The sequence below is a fragment of the Vombatus ursinus genome, unplaced genomic scaffold, assembly GCF_900497805.2.
Source record: "Vombatus ursinus unplaced genomic scaffold, bare-nosed wombat genome assembly UNPS02014158.1, whole genome shotgun sequence".
NCBI lineage: Eukaryota > Metazoa > Chordata > Mammalia > Diprotodontia > Vombatidae > Vombatus > Vombatus ursinus.
The window spans coordinates 2415834-2431367 of record NW_020953936.1 but is presented as its reverse complement, the minus strand read 5'-3'; the positions used below and the strand labels follow the sequence as shown (position 1 = coordinate 2431367).

The 15534-nt window shown below is 39.3% G+C and overlaps 1 protein-coding gene across 1 annotated transcript in view; it reads right to left on the bottom strand.

Moving 5' to 3' along the window:
* Positions 1 to 2636: 2636 nt before the first annotated feature.
* The window catches only part of POLR1E (RNA polymerase I subunit E), a 31140-nt gene continuing 18242 nt past the window's right edge, over positions 2637 to 15534 (bottom strand). Inside the window, exons 8-12 of the mRNA XM_027858995.1 lie at positions 14014 to 14110; positions 12868 to 13001; positions 7771 to 7852; positions 6611 to 6742; positions 2637 to 2994 (exon numbers count right to left, since the gene is read on the bottom strand). Coding sequence (XP_027714796.1) covers positions 2856 to 2994; positions 6611 to 6742; positions 7771 to 7852; positions 12868 to 13001; positions 14014 to 14110 — 584 coding nt within the window. The 3' untranslated portion in view covers positions 2637 to 2855. The remainder of the gene's footprint in view (positions 2995 to 6610; positions 6743 to 7770; positions 7853 to 12867; positions 13002 to 14013; positions 14111 to 15534) is intronic.

The window sequence follows — 15534 nt, the reverse complement described above, 5'->3', positions numbered from 1 at the left end:
CTAGACTGTAAAGTCCCATTTCCTTGGGAGTTCATAATGGGCTATCTAGGTGACTGGCCACTCACACCAAGAATTATTTCAACAACTGGCATGTGATGACAGTGTTCTTCTGTTGGAAAATGACAAGCTTTTTCAGATCTCATATAGGCAGCACCTCCCTCCCAGGGTTGTTGTGTGGATCAAATGAGATGGCGTAAAACATTTAGCACAATGTCTGGCCCATCGTAAGCACTATATAAACGATGGTTATTATTATCCTCAATATTCCACCAGAGAACTGCCTGTGAGTCCGGAAGACTGGTACTTGGGTACATAGCTCCCAGGAAAGCTTCACACAAATTCACATGGAAATTTAAAGTTGCTAAAACACACTTCTCCCAACACCCCTGTGAGGTACGTAGTGAAAGTATTCATTCCCATTTTATAATGAAGAAACAGGTCCTGAGAAGATCCACGACATCCCTGGGTAGGCAGCTGGCAAATGTTGGAGCTGATATTTGAACCCAGATCTCCTGACACCAAGTCTAGAACTCTTTCCACTATATCACTTTGGAGAAGAGGATGAGGTGAGGTGGGTCCCCCTTTTAGAGATGCAGACCTTCTCATGAAAGGCAAATAAAGCCGAGACTCATGAGAGACAGGGAGCAGAACACTGGCATTACCCAGACATACGGGGGAAGAGAAGAGGTCAGGAATTAAAATCTGGACATTTCTCTCTCCCCTTCTCCTTCTGAACTGGACCTAAGTCAGGGAATCTGGGTTTGAATCTAAACTATCACATACTAGCAATGTTGCTGACAGCAAATAATTTAATCTTCAGTTTCTGCTTCCTGTGTATAAAATGAAGCTGGAAACATTCACCTCCAGGGTTTTTGTGGGGAAAGATTTGTTTTGTAAAATTTGGATTTAGTCAAAAAGCCATACTTAAGGATCTAGAAGGTCACATGTGGCCTCAAGGCCATAGGTTCCCCACCCTTGGGTTAGGGGATTTATCCATCAAGATGCTGCAAAACTGTGGCTCCTGTTTTTCTCCCAGAGACATTACAATCAACACCAGTAATAGTGACTGATGATCATCCCACCATAAAATGCAGCTACATGGGAAGAAAAAGCTGCCCATCATCTTGGTGCAGAAATGAATGGCTTATCTCTTGGATTGAGCTAAAGGAGTTATTCATATTGACAATCAATTAACCAACTCCAAAATCCTACCCACCCTTTACTGTTAAAATTCTATTCCTTTCATAGAACCATTCCAGACTGTGTCAGTCATCTCTGGCGGCAGATGCAGAGATGGATGAGGCAGGGCTTCTGTAATCCTCTCTGCGTTTTGCCTTTTAGCTTCTTTCCCCCATTAGAGTGTAACAGGTGGGCAGGGGCCAAACATAGCTTTTGGAGCTGGAAGGGGCCTCAGCAATCATCCAGTCCTACCCATTCAGTTTGTGAAACGGATGAAGAATCTGAAGACCAAGAAATTCAACTAGCCTTCAAAGCTGCATCCACTGACTCCAAATTTAATTTTTTAAAATTTAATTAATTTAATTAAAACAATTTAATTTTAATAAACCCTATCAGAAGATGCAGGGCAGCTAGGTGATGTGACAGATAGAATGCTGGGCCTGAAGTTAGGAAGACCCGAGTTAAAATCTGACTGCACTTATTAGCTGTGTGACCCTTGGCAAGTCACTTAACCCTGTTTGCCTCAGTTTTGGCATCTGTAAAATGAGCTAGAGAAGTAAATGGAAAACCACTCTAGTACCTCTGCCAAGAAAACCCCAAAGAGTAGGACATGACTGAACGACAAATCAGAAGATGAAATCAGGTTAGTTTGGTAGGTCTCATTCTTACAGAACCCATGTTGTTTCTTAGTGATTACCACTAAGTCCTTTGTCTAATGCTGACAAACTAGGTGACTCAGAAATTCACCTTCAGGTTAATCTTCAGGACTCTATTTCTTTCAATGAGGCACACCTATCTTTACCTAGGAGAGGTTTCTCCTGGCCCTCACAATCTTTTTTTCTGTTAACAACCTCTCATTTCATGGGTGACTGAAGAAAAGCAGCTTCCCAACTTATGTAAGGGTTGGCATTAATCTTCCAGAGGTGGGGGGCTTGGTCTTAGGTTTTGGTTGAATGACTTCTTGAAATCAGGCCTCAAATTGTCAAATCCATCAGAATTTTAAACTAAAACATGCATAGAAGCATTCTTTTCCCTACAAGTATATCAGAAATCTTTTCAGTAGAAAAAGAATGTGTTCTTTTTTATTGTCTCAGAGATGGAAAATGAGTATACCTATTCATGGTCATAGACTGTTCCTCTCCCCAACCTCCGCCTCCCCACCCCCTGGGAGCTTAGTGACATAAAAATAAGATTCACTTGAGATTTTTCATCTGCACATTTCTGCTATAGGGGACAAAGCTTGCAAGTAAGAGAGGTTAATAAGGAGCCATGAAAAACAGGGGCGAATAGTCAATATGAAAAAGATGGATTACGGCAGAGCCTCCACAGGTAGCTGTTTTATGTCATTCCTTGAATGGATTATCGAGCCAATTTCCACTAAATCTCCCGTTCATAATAACTGAACATCAAAATGTGAAGGAAAGGATATAAATAAGATGTGAATCATCAGAACAAAATAAAACCCTTGATTAAGATATCATTTAATTTACCATTTTTACAAATAATCTGGTCCCACAAGACCAAGGTGCTTGTCTCTGGCTATACGGAAAGGCAAATGGCTTCTTGAAAAAGGAACTTTCAGGGTCATCAAGAAACAGATGCCCAGCTGGGGCAGGCCAGGGTTTCTACTCTTTGGTCTAGAAGTCTCCCTTGAAACCCCAATTCTCAATGTGCCTTTAAGTCCTTTTTCTGCGAGGTAAGGCAGGCAGGGGGATGGACAGAGTTCCCATTTTGTGGTCCTCTTCACCTCCAGATTCCAAAGACAACTTCTTTTTGGAAATCTTCAACCTCATGGCTTTTGCAATCTCAATTATCCTAAGGAATAAACATAATAAAGTCAGTCAGTCAAGGGGCCTCACTTAATGTCCCTGATCCATCAGACTTCCACTGCCGAGTCCTTCCGAGATCATTGGCAATGAGATCACAAAGGCAGCTCACAGTTTTGACCAAAGATTTTCATCTACTGGGTTGTCACTGAAACGAGACAGTATTTTGTTGTTTTATGCAGACTCCAAGTATGCTTTCACCTTTGGAAATAATACAGGCAATTTATCACGTCAAAGAATTCTGTTACCTGGACAGTTCTCAAAAATCCATGTGTGAACACATGCACATTTAGAACATTTCTGCAACAGTCACACTAAATGGCTGGGGTCCTTGGAATTTCATTGATTTGCCAATAGGTGTAGCTTATGAAAGACGGATGTGCTCAAATTGCTGACTGCGAATCTGCAATCTACTGCCAGATGGCAAGGTGCATGTGACAGCAGGGCCAAGCACAGCTTTTAACTACTGCAATGCTTTCTATTACGGCTGCTCTCTGTAGCTATACAGCCAGGTCAATAATGGATCTAACTATGTGTTTGCAATTTAGGATTTTTATAACTGCCAGAGCCAGCCTTCCTCTGTGAACATACCATGGTTGACACTGCTTGTTAGAGAATGTATACAAGCATAGGTAAACTGAGGTCTTTTCTCCTTAACATTAGAGTGTTTGTGCAAGCCTACCCTCCCTTCTAGAATCCAAAGGGAAGGCTCTTACTCCTCATCTCAAAGGTGACTGTTCTCCCTTCAACCAGGAAGCCCCAAGGCCATTTCTCTGGGCATCTGTCAAGCTAGCTGGACAACAAAAATTCCTTAGGATAGTTTGACTGTTTTTTGATTACCTATGAAATTTCACTATTTTGCATTATATCCCAACCATTAGGAAGACCTCTCCTCACTTCAGCCCAACTGAAACAACTTTTTGTAACATGTTAGAACTTGGAGATTATAGATTTTACATCTTAAGAAGAAATAAGGATAAGTCTCCCTTCCCATCCTTGTCAAATTCATCAAATTACTGTCTTAGAAATCCTGGCAATGAGAAAGCCTGAAGCACTGCTAATAGGAGTCAGGAAAGGGACCTTTTTGCACAAAATGGGAAGAAAGCTTATGAGCCACCTGAGGAGGGGTTCGGAGCTGCTACTTCTCATTCAGCCCTCCTGCCCCCCACCCAAAGGCTGGTCTGAGACAGCCGGCCTCTCAGCACCTGGAAAGCCATCTCTTCAGGAAGGGTTCCCATTCACCTCCTCCCAACAAGCCCCTCGGGGAGCTTCCCTCTCTTCCCCATTGGCCAATCTGAGACCATCGGCCCCTTGGCCTTGGGGAGAGTAGCAGAAACCTAACACGAGACACAGACCTGAGGAGCGTCTCATCTCCAAATGTCCTAAAAACTCGACAACTTGGCTACAAAGGATACCCTTCAATGAACCTATTAAATTTATAAGTTTATGCACATAGGCTGTTTCTTTCTCCCTTTGGTGTGGCAGTTAATCACAAATCACTTGTTTAGAGTGAGACTGCCACTATGTGTAGAAAGTAATGGGAATCTGATCAATCCTCCTTTTCTTTCAGTTACTTTCCATGAAGCTCTAGAGCAGGGGTGGGAAACCTGCAGCCTCGAGACCACATGTGGCCCTCTAGGTCCTCAAGTGTGGCCCTGTGACCGAATCCAAACTTCAAAGAACAAATCCCCTTATTAAAAGGATTTGTTCTATACAACTTGGACTCAGTCAAAAGGCTACACCCGAGGACCTAGAAGGCCTCATGTGGCCTCAAGGCAGTAGATTCCCCACTCCCGCCCTACAGTAAACGTGACTTTGGAAAAAGGAATAGCCAGCTCCCTGTCACTCTAAGCAAGAGAAGAGGAGGAAGCGTTTCCAAGTCACCCACTAAGTGCCAGGAACCATGCTGAGCACTTTTTACAAACATCTCCTGTGGTCTTCACAACACCCTGTGAGGTCGCTGTTGTTATTAACTCCATTTTACAGTTGAGGAAACTGAGGAAGAAACAGTTAAGTGGCTTGCCCCGACTTGCACAGCTAGTAAGCGTCTGAGGCCAGAATTGATGTGGGTTCTCGTGACTCTGGCCTGGCGCTCTTGCCACGGTGTCACCACAGCTGTGAGGACTGAAACAATGCCACAGTAGCCAAAACGGGGTTCTGCGATCTACAGGTGCTTAACATGGGACAACTGACTGGTTACACTCTGAAAAGGTGCAACAACAAAATTCATTTCTTTAGGGCTGTTTGAAGGAGACTTACTCAAACCCATGAGAGCTCTTTGAGGACCAAGACTGTCTTTGTATCTCCCTGAGCATCTGCCACAGAGTTCTGTACATAGTAGACACTCGGTGTTTTCTGAGCTGAACTGAGCAGAATTACAGACTTCAGGTATGAAGAAGGAGGCTCTGAAATCTTCAGTCATGGAAATGGATTTTCAAAGACACACACACACTCTCGCCCGTGTAGCTGTCATGTGACTAAAAGCATTTTCTAGATATCTAGTGGGGGAAAGGAGTACACTCTGGTGCCATACAACATACCAAAGCTAACGACTCCTTATTAGAAATGTAAAAATGATCATGATAATAATAATTCATAGTTCCAAAGTATTTTAATGTTTAAAAATGGTTTCCTCACATCAACCCATGAAATTAGGAATATGAGTATTACCCTCATTTTACAGATTAGGAAACTGAGGCACAGAGAAGGGAAAAAGACTTGCCAAAGTCATAAAAGAGAGTAACTGGATCTAAGTCCTGTGCTCTTTTCACTAAGTCCCATGCCACCTCTGCACCATGTGGCAGCCATCTGCTGACCTTTAACCTTCCATGTTTCACGTCATTATAATGGAAAATTTGATCATCTAGGTACAAATTCACAGAGGCTGGAGTGAAATCTAATCTAAGATTCAGCTTGTCCCCTTCTCCCTGCCCTCAGGTAAAGCCTATGAGATTGAGGGATGGTTAAACAAATGGCAGGACAGGAATGTCATGGAGTATTATTGAACTTTAAGAAACAACAAATGAGGGACAGCTAGGTGGTGCAGTGGATAGAGTTCTGACCTTGGAATCAGGAGGACCTGAGTTCAAATTCGGCCTCAGACACTTGACACTTACTAGCTGTGTGACCCTGGGCAAGTCACTTAACCCCACTGCCTAGCCAAAAAAAAAAAAAAAGAAAGAAAGAAACAACGAATGGGAAGTATGGGAAGACTTATATGAACTGACACAAAGTAAAGTACCTCGAACCTGGAAAACGATATACACAGTGCTTACAACAACGTAAATGGAAAGAAAACCTAAAAAATCAAAATGGAACACTGTAATTATAATGACCAAGCTTTGCTTTAAAGAAGAGATTTAAAAATGTAGCCCTTTTCAATTCTGCAGAGGGGTAGGGGCCTATGGGTATGGAACATGACATGTGTTGTTGAGTTTTCCTCAAATGATTTTTTTATCCCCTTTTTAATGCTTTCTTATAGAGGATGGTTCTCTGGGTTGGGAGTTATATTGAACAATGAAAGTATATAAAAATATCAATAAAACACTTTAAAATGACATTATTATATAATAGAAGATCATACAATAAAAGGTTATCAAACTCACCTTTTTTCAGTGAGTTTCATGTCCCTCTGTAACATTGTCAGGTCAGTCTGGAAATCATTAATGTGCAAAGCCAATGCAATTACATAGGCTGTTATTTTAGCTTTCATTGAGTCAGAAATCAAGTTCCGTAAACTGTGGAAAGTTAGAATAAATTAGAGCTAAGAAAACTTTTAATTGAAGACAAAATTTTAAAATGTCATCCTGCATTCCTGTTTTCTGCTTCTTAGTTAAAAGGAAAATAATTCACTCATCACTTTAAAATTATAAGGCATTTTCCTTTTAAAGGCAGTCAAATAAAAATAAACGCCAGAGTGTATACTGATCTCCACATTCATTTTAACCAGGAGGTAAAGCTAGCATTTAAGAGCTGTGACAGTGGATAAAGCACCAGCCCTAGAGTCAGGAGAATCTGAGTTCAAATCCAGCCTCAGACACATAATACTCATTAGCTGTGTGACTTTGGGCAAGTCACTTAACCCCAATTGCCTCACCAAAAACAAAACAAACAAACAAACAAAAAACAAGCAACTGTGACAAAAAATAAGTAAATAAAGGGGCAGCTTGGTGGCACAGTGGATAGAGCACCAGCCCTGAAGTCAGGAGGACCTGTGTTCAAATCTGGCCTCAGACACCTGACACTTTCTAGCTGTGTGACTCTGGGCAAGTCACCTAACCCCACTGCCTAGCCCCCCTCCCAAAAAAAAAACTGTGCCATGATTTCAGACCGTATACATTTATTATAATTACAATACAACATAGAGGTTACAGTATGTTACAGGGTTCAGTCCTCTCTTACCAAAAATTTTCTAATGTTGGAGGAAAGAATTCCATAGAATGCACCTCCAACTTGATGTAAGTTGGTATGCTTCACTGGAATTCTCTACTTTTGAAGTTTGAGATGCAGAAAAAAAATTTTTTTGTGCAAACTTATAAGCAAAAAGTATATGAGCTGAGGTGTGAAGGGCTTAATGACCCACTGGAATTAGTTCTCAGTGAGCCGCCAATACTGAAAAGATGAGATGCCCTGTTAAGACAACTATTCAATTGGGCACACTGTTAAGTCAATTTTAAACCAAATAAACTATGTGTGCGATAAGCTGCTCTTCTTCCTTACACCTACGCTCATGGGCGTTACTCCCAGAAACATTATTTTTCTTTACCTGCCATTATTGTAAGTCAAACTAGTAAAATTCTTGAGGAGTTTGGTATTAATGATATGTGGCACGTCAGGTCCCAGCGAATCTAGAATGGAAAGTTTTGAGACATTATTTAGTTTTCTTTGTAAAATTTTATGCTATGGAACTCGTTAAGATGACAGTGAAGAGAGAGTCCAGGTCATTAAAATGCCCCCAAAAAACAGTGAGAGAAACACCAGAAAGAAGAAACACAAATAACAACACAAGGTAATTATTACATTTTAACAAAAAATAAAGAGAAGCATGGAAAGTTTAATAAGAAATGTTGCAAAATGAAGTAAGCAGAACCAGGAAAACACCATCCACAAGGGCTAGACCAATGTAAATCAGAAGAACAACAAACCAATCAAAACTATAATAACCAAGGTTGGCTCCAAAGAAGAGACATGAGAAGACCCTCTCTGATTCTCTGAAGAAGTGGGAGATCATGGATGTGGAATACTGCACATAACACCATAATTTCTATATATGTAAGTTCCTTGAGGGCAAAAATTTGTGTTCTTAGGGCTTAGTACAGTGATTGGCACATAGTAAGTGCTTGATAAATGTTTGTTTTTTTAATTCACTCATGTTAGTTTTGTGAAACTCATTTTCTTTCTTCTTTTTAAGAATTCTTTATTATAATTATATAATATTATATTATATATTATTATATATTATAATTATATAATATTATTATATTACATAAACTTCCCATGGTATCCTTTCCCAAACCCATTGGAATTAGTTCTCAGTGAGCCTCTTAGAAGGGTTTGGGAAAGAATACCATGGGAAATTTATGTAATGTAAAAACAAAAACCATCTATCTGTATTTTAAAATTTTCACCAAAAGATAAACTGAACAAAATGAAGCCCACCACAGCTACAAAACCAAATACCATCAACTGAAAATCTAAAGGACCAAAAGCAACACATACAGAAATAGAAAAAAATCTAAAATACCCCAAGAGATGTCCTGAAATTAATAAATAATACTTTTGGGCAGACACGTCCCACCGGCACCTCAAACTCAGCATGTCTGAAACAGAATGCATTAGCTTTCCTGACAAATCTATCCCTCTCCCAAACCTCCCTATTTCTATGGAGGTAATGCCATGTTTTCAGTCCCTCAGGTTCACAATATGACTTGTCCTTCACTCTTAATCACCCCTCACCATCCTGCCTCCTGGTTATAAGTCTTTCCTATTCTTTCTCCATGACATCTCTCACTCTCCTTCACTTTCCCTCACATGGATACTACCATAACTCAAGCCCTCATCACCTCTCACCTGGACTTCTGCCACAGCTTAACTGGTATTATCCTGCAAATAAATACAGAAAAAATACCAATATTCCCCAAATTTATAATACCAAAAGGCTAATTCACAGAATTGCATGGCATCATAACAAAATTCACGTGGAAAAAGAGCGGTTATTGGAGACAAAAATCAATGGATAATTACACATAGAAAAAAATTGTCAGGCAAAAAACAACACCTCCAAGACAAAACAAAAATATACTGGGAAAAATATTAGTAGAAAATATATCAGCTCAGGGCCTGACATCCAGAAATTTTAAGGACTGATCAGTCTATTAGTATAATTATATATCAAGAAGTCAAAGAATATAAATATACAATTTTCATGACAAAAAAACCCATCTTGTTAAAAACCAATGACAAGGAGGCAGCTAGGTGGCACAGTGGATAGAGCACTGGCCCTGGAGTCAGGAGGACCCGAGTTCAAATCTGATCTCAGACCAGACACCACTTGACACTTACTAGCTATGTGACCCTGGGCAAGTCACTTTACCCCAATTGACTCACAAAAAAACAAACAAAAAAAAACAATGACAAGCTGTTCAAATTCCCTAATAACTGGAGAAATGTACACTAAAAAAAATCCAAGATTCCATACTGTAGTCATTATACTGTCAAAAATCCACAAAAGATTATAAAATTCAATGTTGCAGGAAAATGAGCCTTCTATTATATTACCTGAGGAGCAGGAGACCAAACTTTTTAGGAGGATGATCTGATAATATGCCATAAAGGTTCACAAAGCTGATATGCCCTTTGAGCCAGTGATCCTAATGTTAATATTATCCTAACGCTATCAAAAATCTATCTGTAAAAATAATTCATAGCTACTTTATTTATAATAGTGAGTAACTACCAACAGCCTATATGCCTAACATTAGGGAATGGCTATTATTCTATGTTAATGTAATGTGATGTAATATGACAACACCATAAAAATGACAAATTTATAAGGAAATATGGAATGACATATGAAAATTGAAAGATCAGCAAAATAAGATATGTTAAAAAAAAAAAAAAGACAAAATCCAAAACCGAAGATAAACAGAACAAACATTCTGATTTTCAAGGGTACACAAGGCAAGTGTGTTTTTTTAATTTTTATTTTGTTAAAATTTATGTCAGGTATGGCCAATGTGAGAGTTTGTTTGGCTTGACTATATGTTTGTTAACAGGGATTTTTTCTTGCTTTGTGAATGAGAAGGTGAGGGGGAAAGAATGCAGATCTGAAAATAAAATAAAATTTAATTTTAAAAAATGGATGTCAGGTGTGTGGCCAGAAGCCAGCCTCTAAACTTTCTGACTCCAAGGCCTGACCCAGCCAACATTCTGGCTCTGTGTCCTCCTCCAAGTCACTCACCCACTCAGGGATAGCAACTCTGTAAATAAACTTCAGAACAGCAGAAGAAGTTTCCTTGCTGGGAGCTCCACATACCAATGAAATCACAAGTCCAGTAAAATTTAAAAAAAAAAAAAAACAGGTTTACTATTTTCATCCATTCAACCAAAACTTAAATAGAGGATTCTAAAATAGAGATTTCTCCCCATATTTGGTATAATTACTTACATACTTATGTATTTGTGAAAGCTGATTATAATTATTACTTTAAGAAAGGTGTAACATATTCCAAGCATAGGGAAGATACTGTACAAAGGCATGGTGATGAAATGCTGAGTTGAGGGAACATTTGGAAGGCCAGTTTGGCCAGAAAAGAGAATGCATGCAAGCCAGGAATGTGCAACAATCCCAAAAGACAGAGTGGAACCAGACTGTGAAGGGCTTTTCTTTTCAAGCTGAGGAGTTTGTCTTTTATCCCAGGTTTAATGCGAAGCCACCTAAGAGTCTTCGGCAAGGGAAGGACTTAGTCAGACTTGCCGTTTAAGAATATTATTTTGAAAACTGTGTGGAGAATGGATTAGAGAGGGAAGAAATTAGAAGTCAGGAATTCAATTAGGAGACTGTTGTAATAATTTATGGTCCAGACCTATTTCTCAGTGCTTCACCCGTGGCCTTCTTTGTGCTCAGACACATGGCACACGCCATGGCTGCAGTGCCCTCCCACCTGCACCTCAAAAGACTCCCTTATTTCCTTCATGGTACTAGCTATAGGAAGTCTCTCCTCCCTATACTCCCTCGTATTTATTTTGTGTTTATACTTGTACATGTTTTCCCCCTCTAAAAATGTAAGGCCAGGAATTGTTTCTTTCTTTTGGTATTTGCATCCTTAGCAACTAACATGGTCCCTGGCACATTGCTGGTGCTTAACAAGTGTTTCCTAATTTAACTGACTGGAAAATCCTGACACATATAAGCTGTGTGACTCCAGGAAACTCTAAGATGCTAAGATGTCCAGGAGGTTGCCATAATGCATTAGTGGAAGGAATTTCCTCATCTGGGAACTCCAAAGATCACAGGTCCAAGAAAAAACAAAACAAAACAAAATAACCTATGCCTTATTTTGAACTCTAAGACCAAACTGGAATTAAACCATTATAACAAAAACCAAAAGAAATCAATATTTAGAACATAGCTTTAAAAAGAAATAGCTTCAAAGGTATCTTCATATACCAAATGTGAAAGAGAAAATGGATATGAAATGTGGTCAAAAGAAACAGATTTTAATCTATTTGACCTTAACAAAAAGATGCACAGTGATGGGCATAAAGAGTATAGCATATTACGAATGATGACTGGCACCATCAAGGACAAAGACATCAACAAGTAGATGTAAGACTGGAGAAGGGTGGGCTGCTCAAGTAACAAGATTACTACATAAGAGACCAGCAGCCTGAGTCCAGCACTGGTACCCACAAAACAAGCGAGAAGAGAACCAGAGGATTTCTCCACCATGTTGGGGAGATCCTTACTGAAGGATTTACAGGAAGACACGGCACGTGACAAAGTAACAATGGAAGGTTGTGGTCTGTACCAGAAAAGAGAGAGTCGATCATGATGTGCTCATATATTATTCAAGTATCAAAGTTACAAAGCTTTAATCTATGTTATAGACAGGTAAGTGTTAAAATAGCAAAGAACAATTTTCTGACAGAAAATGATGAAGGCAGAACAGGAAAAGATAATGTGCCCAATGCACAATAGACACTTAAATACTTGTTAACTTGACTTATATCTAATAAATATGAAAGACAAAAGCAAATATAGACAAGATTGTGCACACATGGAATAAATATAATTCATCAATCTAGACATAAAGTTAGCTCAACAGAGAGACTATATCAGTTATTTCTCCTCCCCCCACTTTTATCTTCAATATAAAGCTCACTGTATAATCCACCTGAAATCTTTCTCAAAAGCAGACTGGATAAAAATTCTAAATTTAAAAAAAGAGCGAGAAAGAGAGAGAAAAATATTACTGTATCCTGTCCTAATTATGATATTGCTCTTTACCTTTTTTCATCTTTCAGTATCAAAAATACACATAAATGTCAGCCTACTAAAAATAACTCTTTAGATGCATCAGATCATTTCTTCTCCTTCTGGGACTATTCTAATAAAACAGCAAATTTCTTAAGAACTCCACAGATTTGGATGTATGATAACCTTTGATGTGACCCAGCTGAGTAACTGAGCTAGACTGTGGCATTCCTTCATGCCTCTAACAACAATAGCTTAATCACTTTACTGAGATACGTATGCCAAAGAGCAGGGGTAACAGACTTTCTCCCTCCTCTCGCTGGAGATGTTCTTCTGGTTAGAAAACAATAAAAAATGAAATAGAATCTTTCCCATGTGTTTACTTACTCTTCTTCCTAATCACATTCTGGGATCTGAATTTGAGGAGGATGTTTAAAAACCACAGACATCGAGCCTTGTGGTCCCGGCTCTCCTCATCTAAGGGCAGGTTCTTCAAAGCTTCTATGACAAAGGGACAGTAGCTAAAATTGGCATGTGAAAAAAGAGAAAAAGAATCAAAGTCAACTCGAGAGGCAGCAAGACATTGCTCAAGAATAAGCATCCAAATGAAATTGGGAAGGGTCATAAACAGACCATCATCCTGAGAAACGGCCCCTATGGGGAGCCCTTTACCCGCATTGCAGCTTCTAAATTCATAGCCACCCACTTCATTCAATAAACATTTATTTGGCACTTACTAAGGGTAAAAACACCTCTTCACTTATTTAACTTAATTTTCATGTAATTTACTACTACAAGGAAATAAAAACTGAGGCCCAAACCAGAGCCAGAAAAAGATCTGTGGGCATCCTAGGGTAAGGTAGGAAGCCTACAGCTCCCTGAGTGATGAAGTTCATTCAAGAAGGCTAGAAGCCCTCACTGTAACACAATTGCTTTGATGTATCACAAAAACAAATGCTACTGTGCCATAACAAGTGGAGTTTTCTGACATTAAAAATAGGTATAGTTTGTAAAAAAAAGTTTTTAGGAATATTTTGTCCTCATTGTGTTTGGGGCCCTAGGTGAACTTGCCTATCTAGAGATCATTCCAATGACTGGGAGGGCCCATAACTGTATCGGTGTGGATATTCCCTCTGCCGAGGCAGGCTGCAGCTCCTCTCCATAGAAGATCATGTCATGAGCAGTTATGCCCAAAAACTACACCTCAGCTGGTGGCCACGTTTCTGATGGAAGAGCATCTTCAAACTGGTTGGTCTGGTCCTTGGACAACAGTCATGAGAAGAGACAGGTCCGCACTGGAAGCTTTTCCAGTCTGGCAGGACTTGTCAGAACCTGAGGATTTTGGGGGGATGACTGTCCTGATTAAGTTATTTTGGAAGATACACAACCAATTACAGAACCAGGGCAAAACTTCTCAATGACGACTAAGCTTCATGACAAATTTCTACAAATTTATGTAACACGCCGTTACTTTCTTTTCTAGTCACTCAGGCTGGATTTCCACTTTGCTTTATGCTCCATTATAAGCCTTACCTGTTCTCTTCCATCATTTTCACTATTTCTTCAGATGTAACTTTCTTTAGAACTTCAGATGGGACCTGAAGTGCTTTGTATTCTTCAGGAGAAAGAACTAAAAGGATGTTAAGGAACTAACTCAAAACAAAATGTAGGGGGGCAGCTGGGTGGTGCACTGGATAGAGCACTGGCCCTGAAGTCAAGAGGAACTGAGTTCAAATCCAGTCTCAGACACTTGCTAGCTGTGTGACCCCGGGCAAGTCACTTAACTCCATTGCCTAGTCCAAAAAAACCCCAAAATGTAGAAAAGACTCTTGCTTATGGCCTAAAATCTAGCTTTAAGTACTTGGATAATCTGCAGAGATTCCTGAGTCAGGACATGGTCTTACATATAGTGTGTTAGGGTTACAAACGGCCTTTGTAGACATGATTTCATTTGATATTCACAACAAGCTGAGAGAGGAGCAGGTTTATCCTCACTTTTATAGACAAGAAGACTAATGCTCAGAGAGGCTGTGATGGTACTAGGGAGCAGAGCTAGAGTACAAACTCCTAACCTAGGATTCTTTGTACTCCTTCCCAATGCCTAGATATTTCCCAAACTATGACTCATCAAGTCAAGTCTAATAAAAGCCTAGAGCAATCTATGGACCTTGGTTCCAAACATTATTTGGAATAATATCATCTTCAAGGACCATCTACTAACACTAAATGAGGAGAGCTAACAAACAGGTTGCGAGTAAAAGAAATAGAAAATAATCCCTAAAGGCAGGGGGGGCTTGCTTGCTCAAAAAACAAAACATTTTAAAATTACTTGTAAGTATTTGAAGGTCTGTTAAAAGGAGAACATAGACCACTAGGTCCATTTCCACAGGAAAGAAAACAAAGAGGAAAGTTATTAAATTATAGTAAGAAGATATCTATTAAGATACAAAGAATGTTTCTGACTGCTGAACAGAGCACCAAGAAAGACTCATTTTTTTATAAATAGACACATCTGTACTGGATGATATTATTAAAATTGCAGTGATAAAAATGCATTTACTAGATTCACTATCATATCTAACTTGTAGAAAACTGCTTCCTCACAGATTTTTGCTATGGTTTACAAATGATTTAAAAGAAACTGCCAATAAAATAATAAAATAACTCTGCAATGTGATATCCTAGATAAATGTGTCTAATATTGACTTTGTGGTACTCTAACTATAAAATGTAACTAGAAACTAGCTAAACTTAAATGACATAATGAAATGAAATGTCACAAAGGCAGGAAGTAAAGATTTCTCTGAACGTGTGAGCAGTTGCCAAACTCTAGAGATAAGGACAAGATTCATTCAATATAGAGTACCTACTACGTGACCAAGTTTTCCTTCATCTTTCTATTGCTCAGGATGCTGCAATGGCCAGGGATGTGCGTGAGTCATCAGACGACATTTGTCCTCGCTCTGGCTCTGCCTTTAGAGAGCTGTGTGACCTTGGCCAAGTAGATTTCTGAACTAGATCATCTCCAAAGTGCCTTTTGGCACAGAAAGTTTT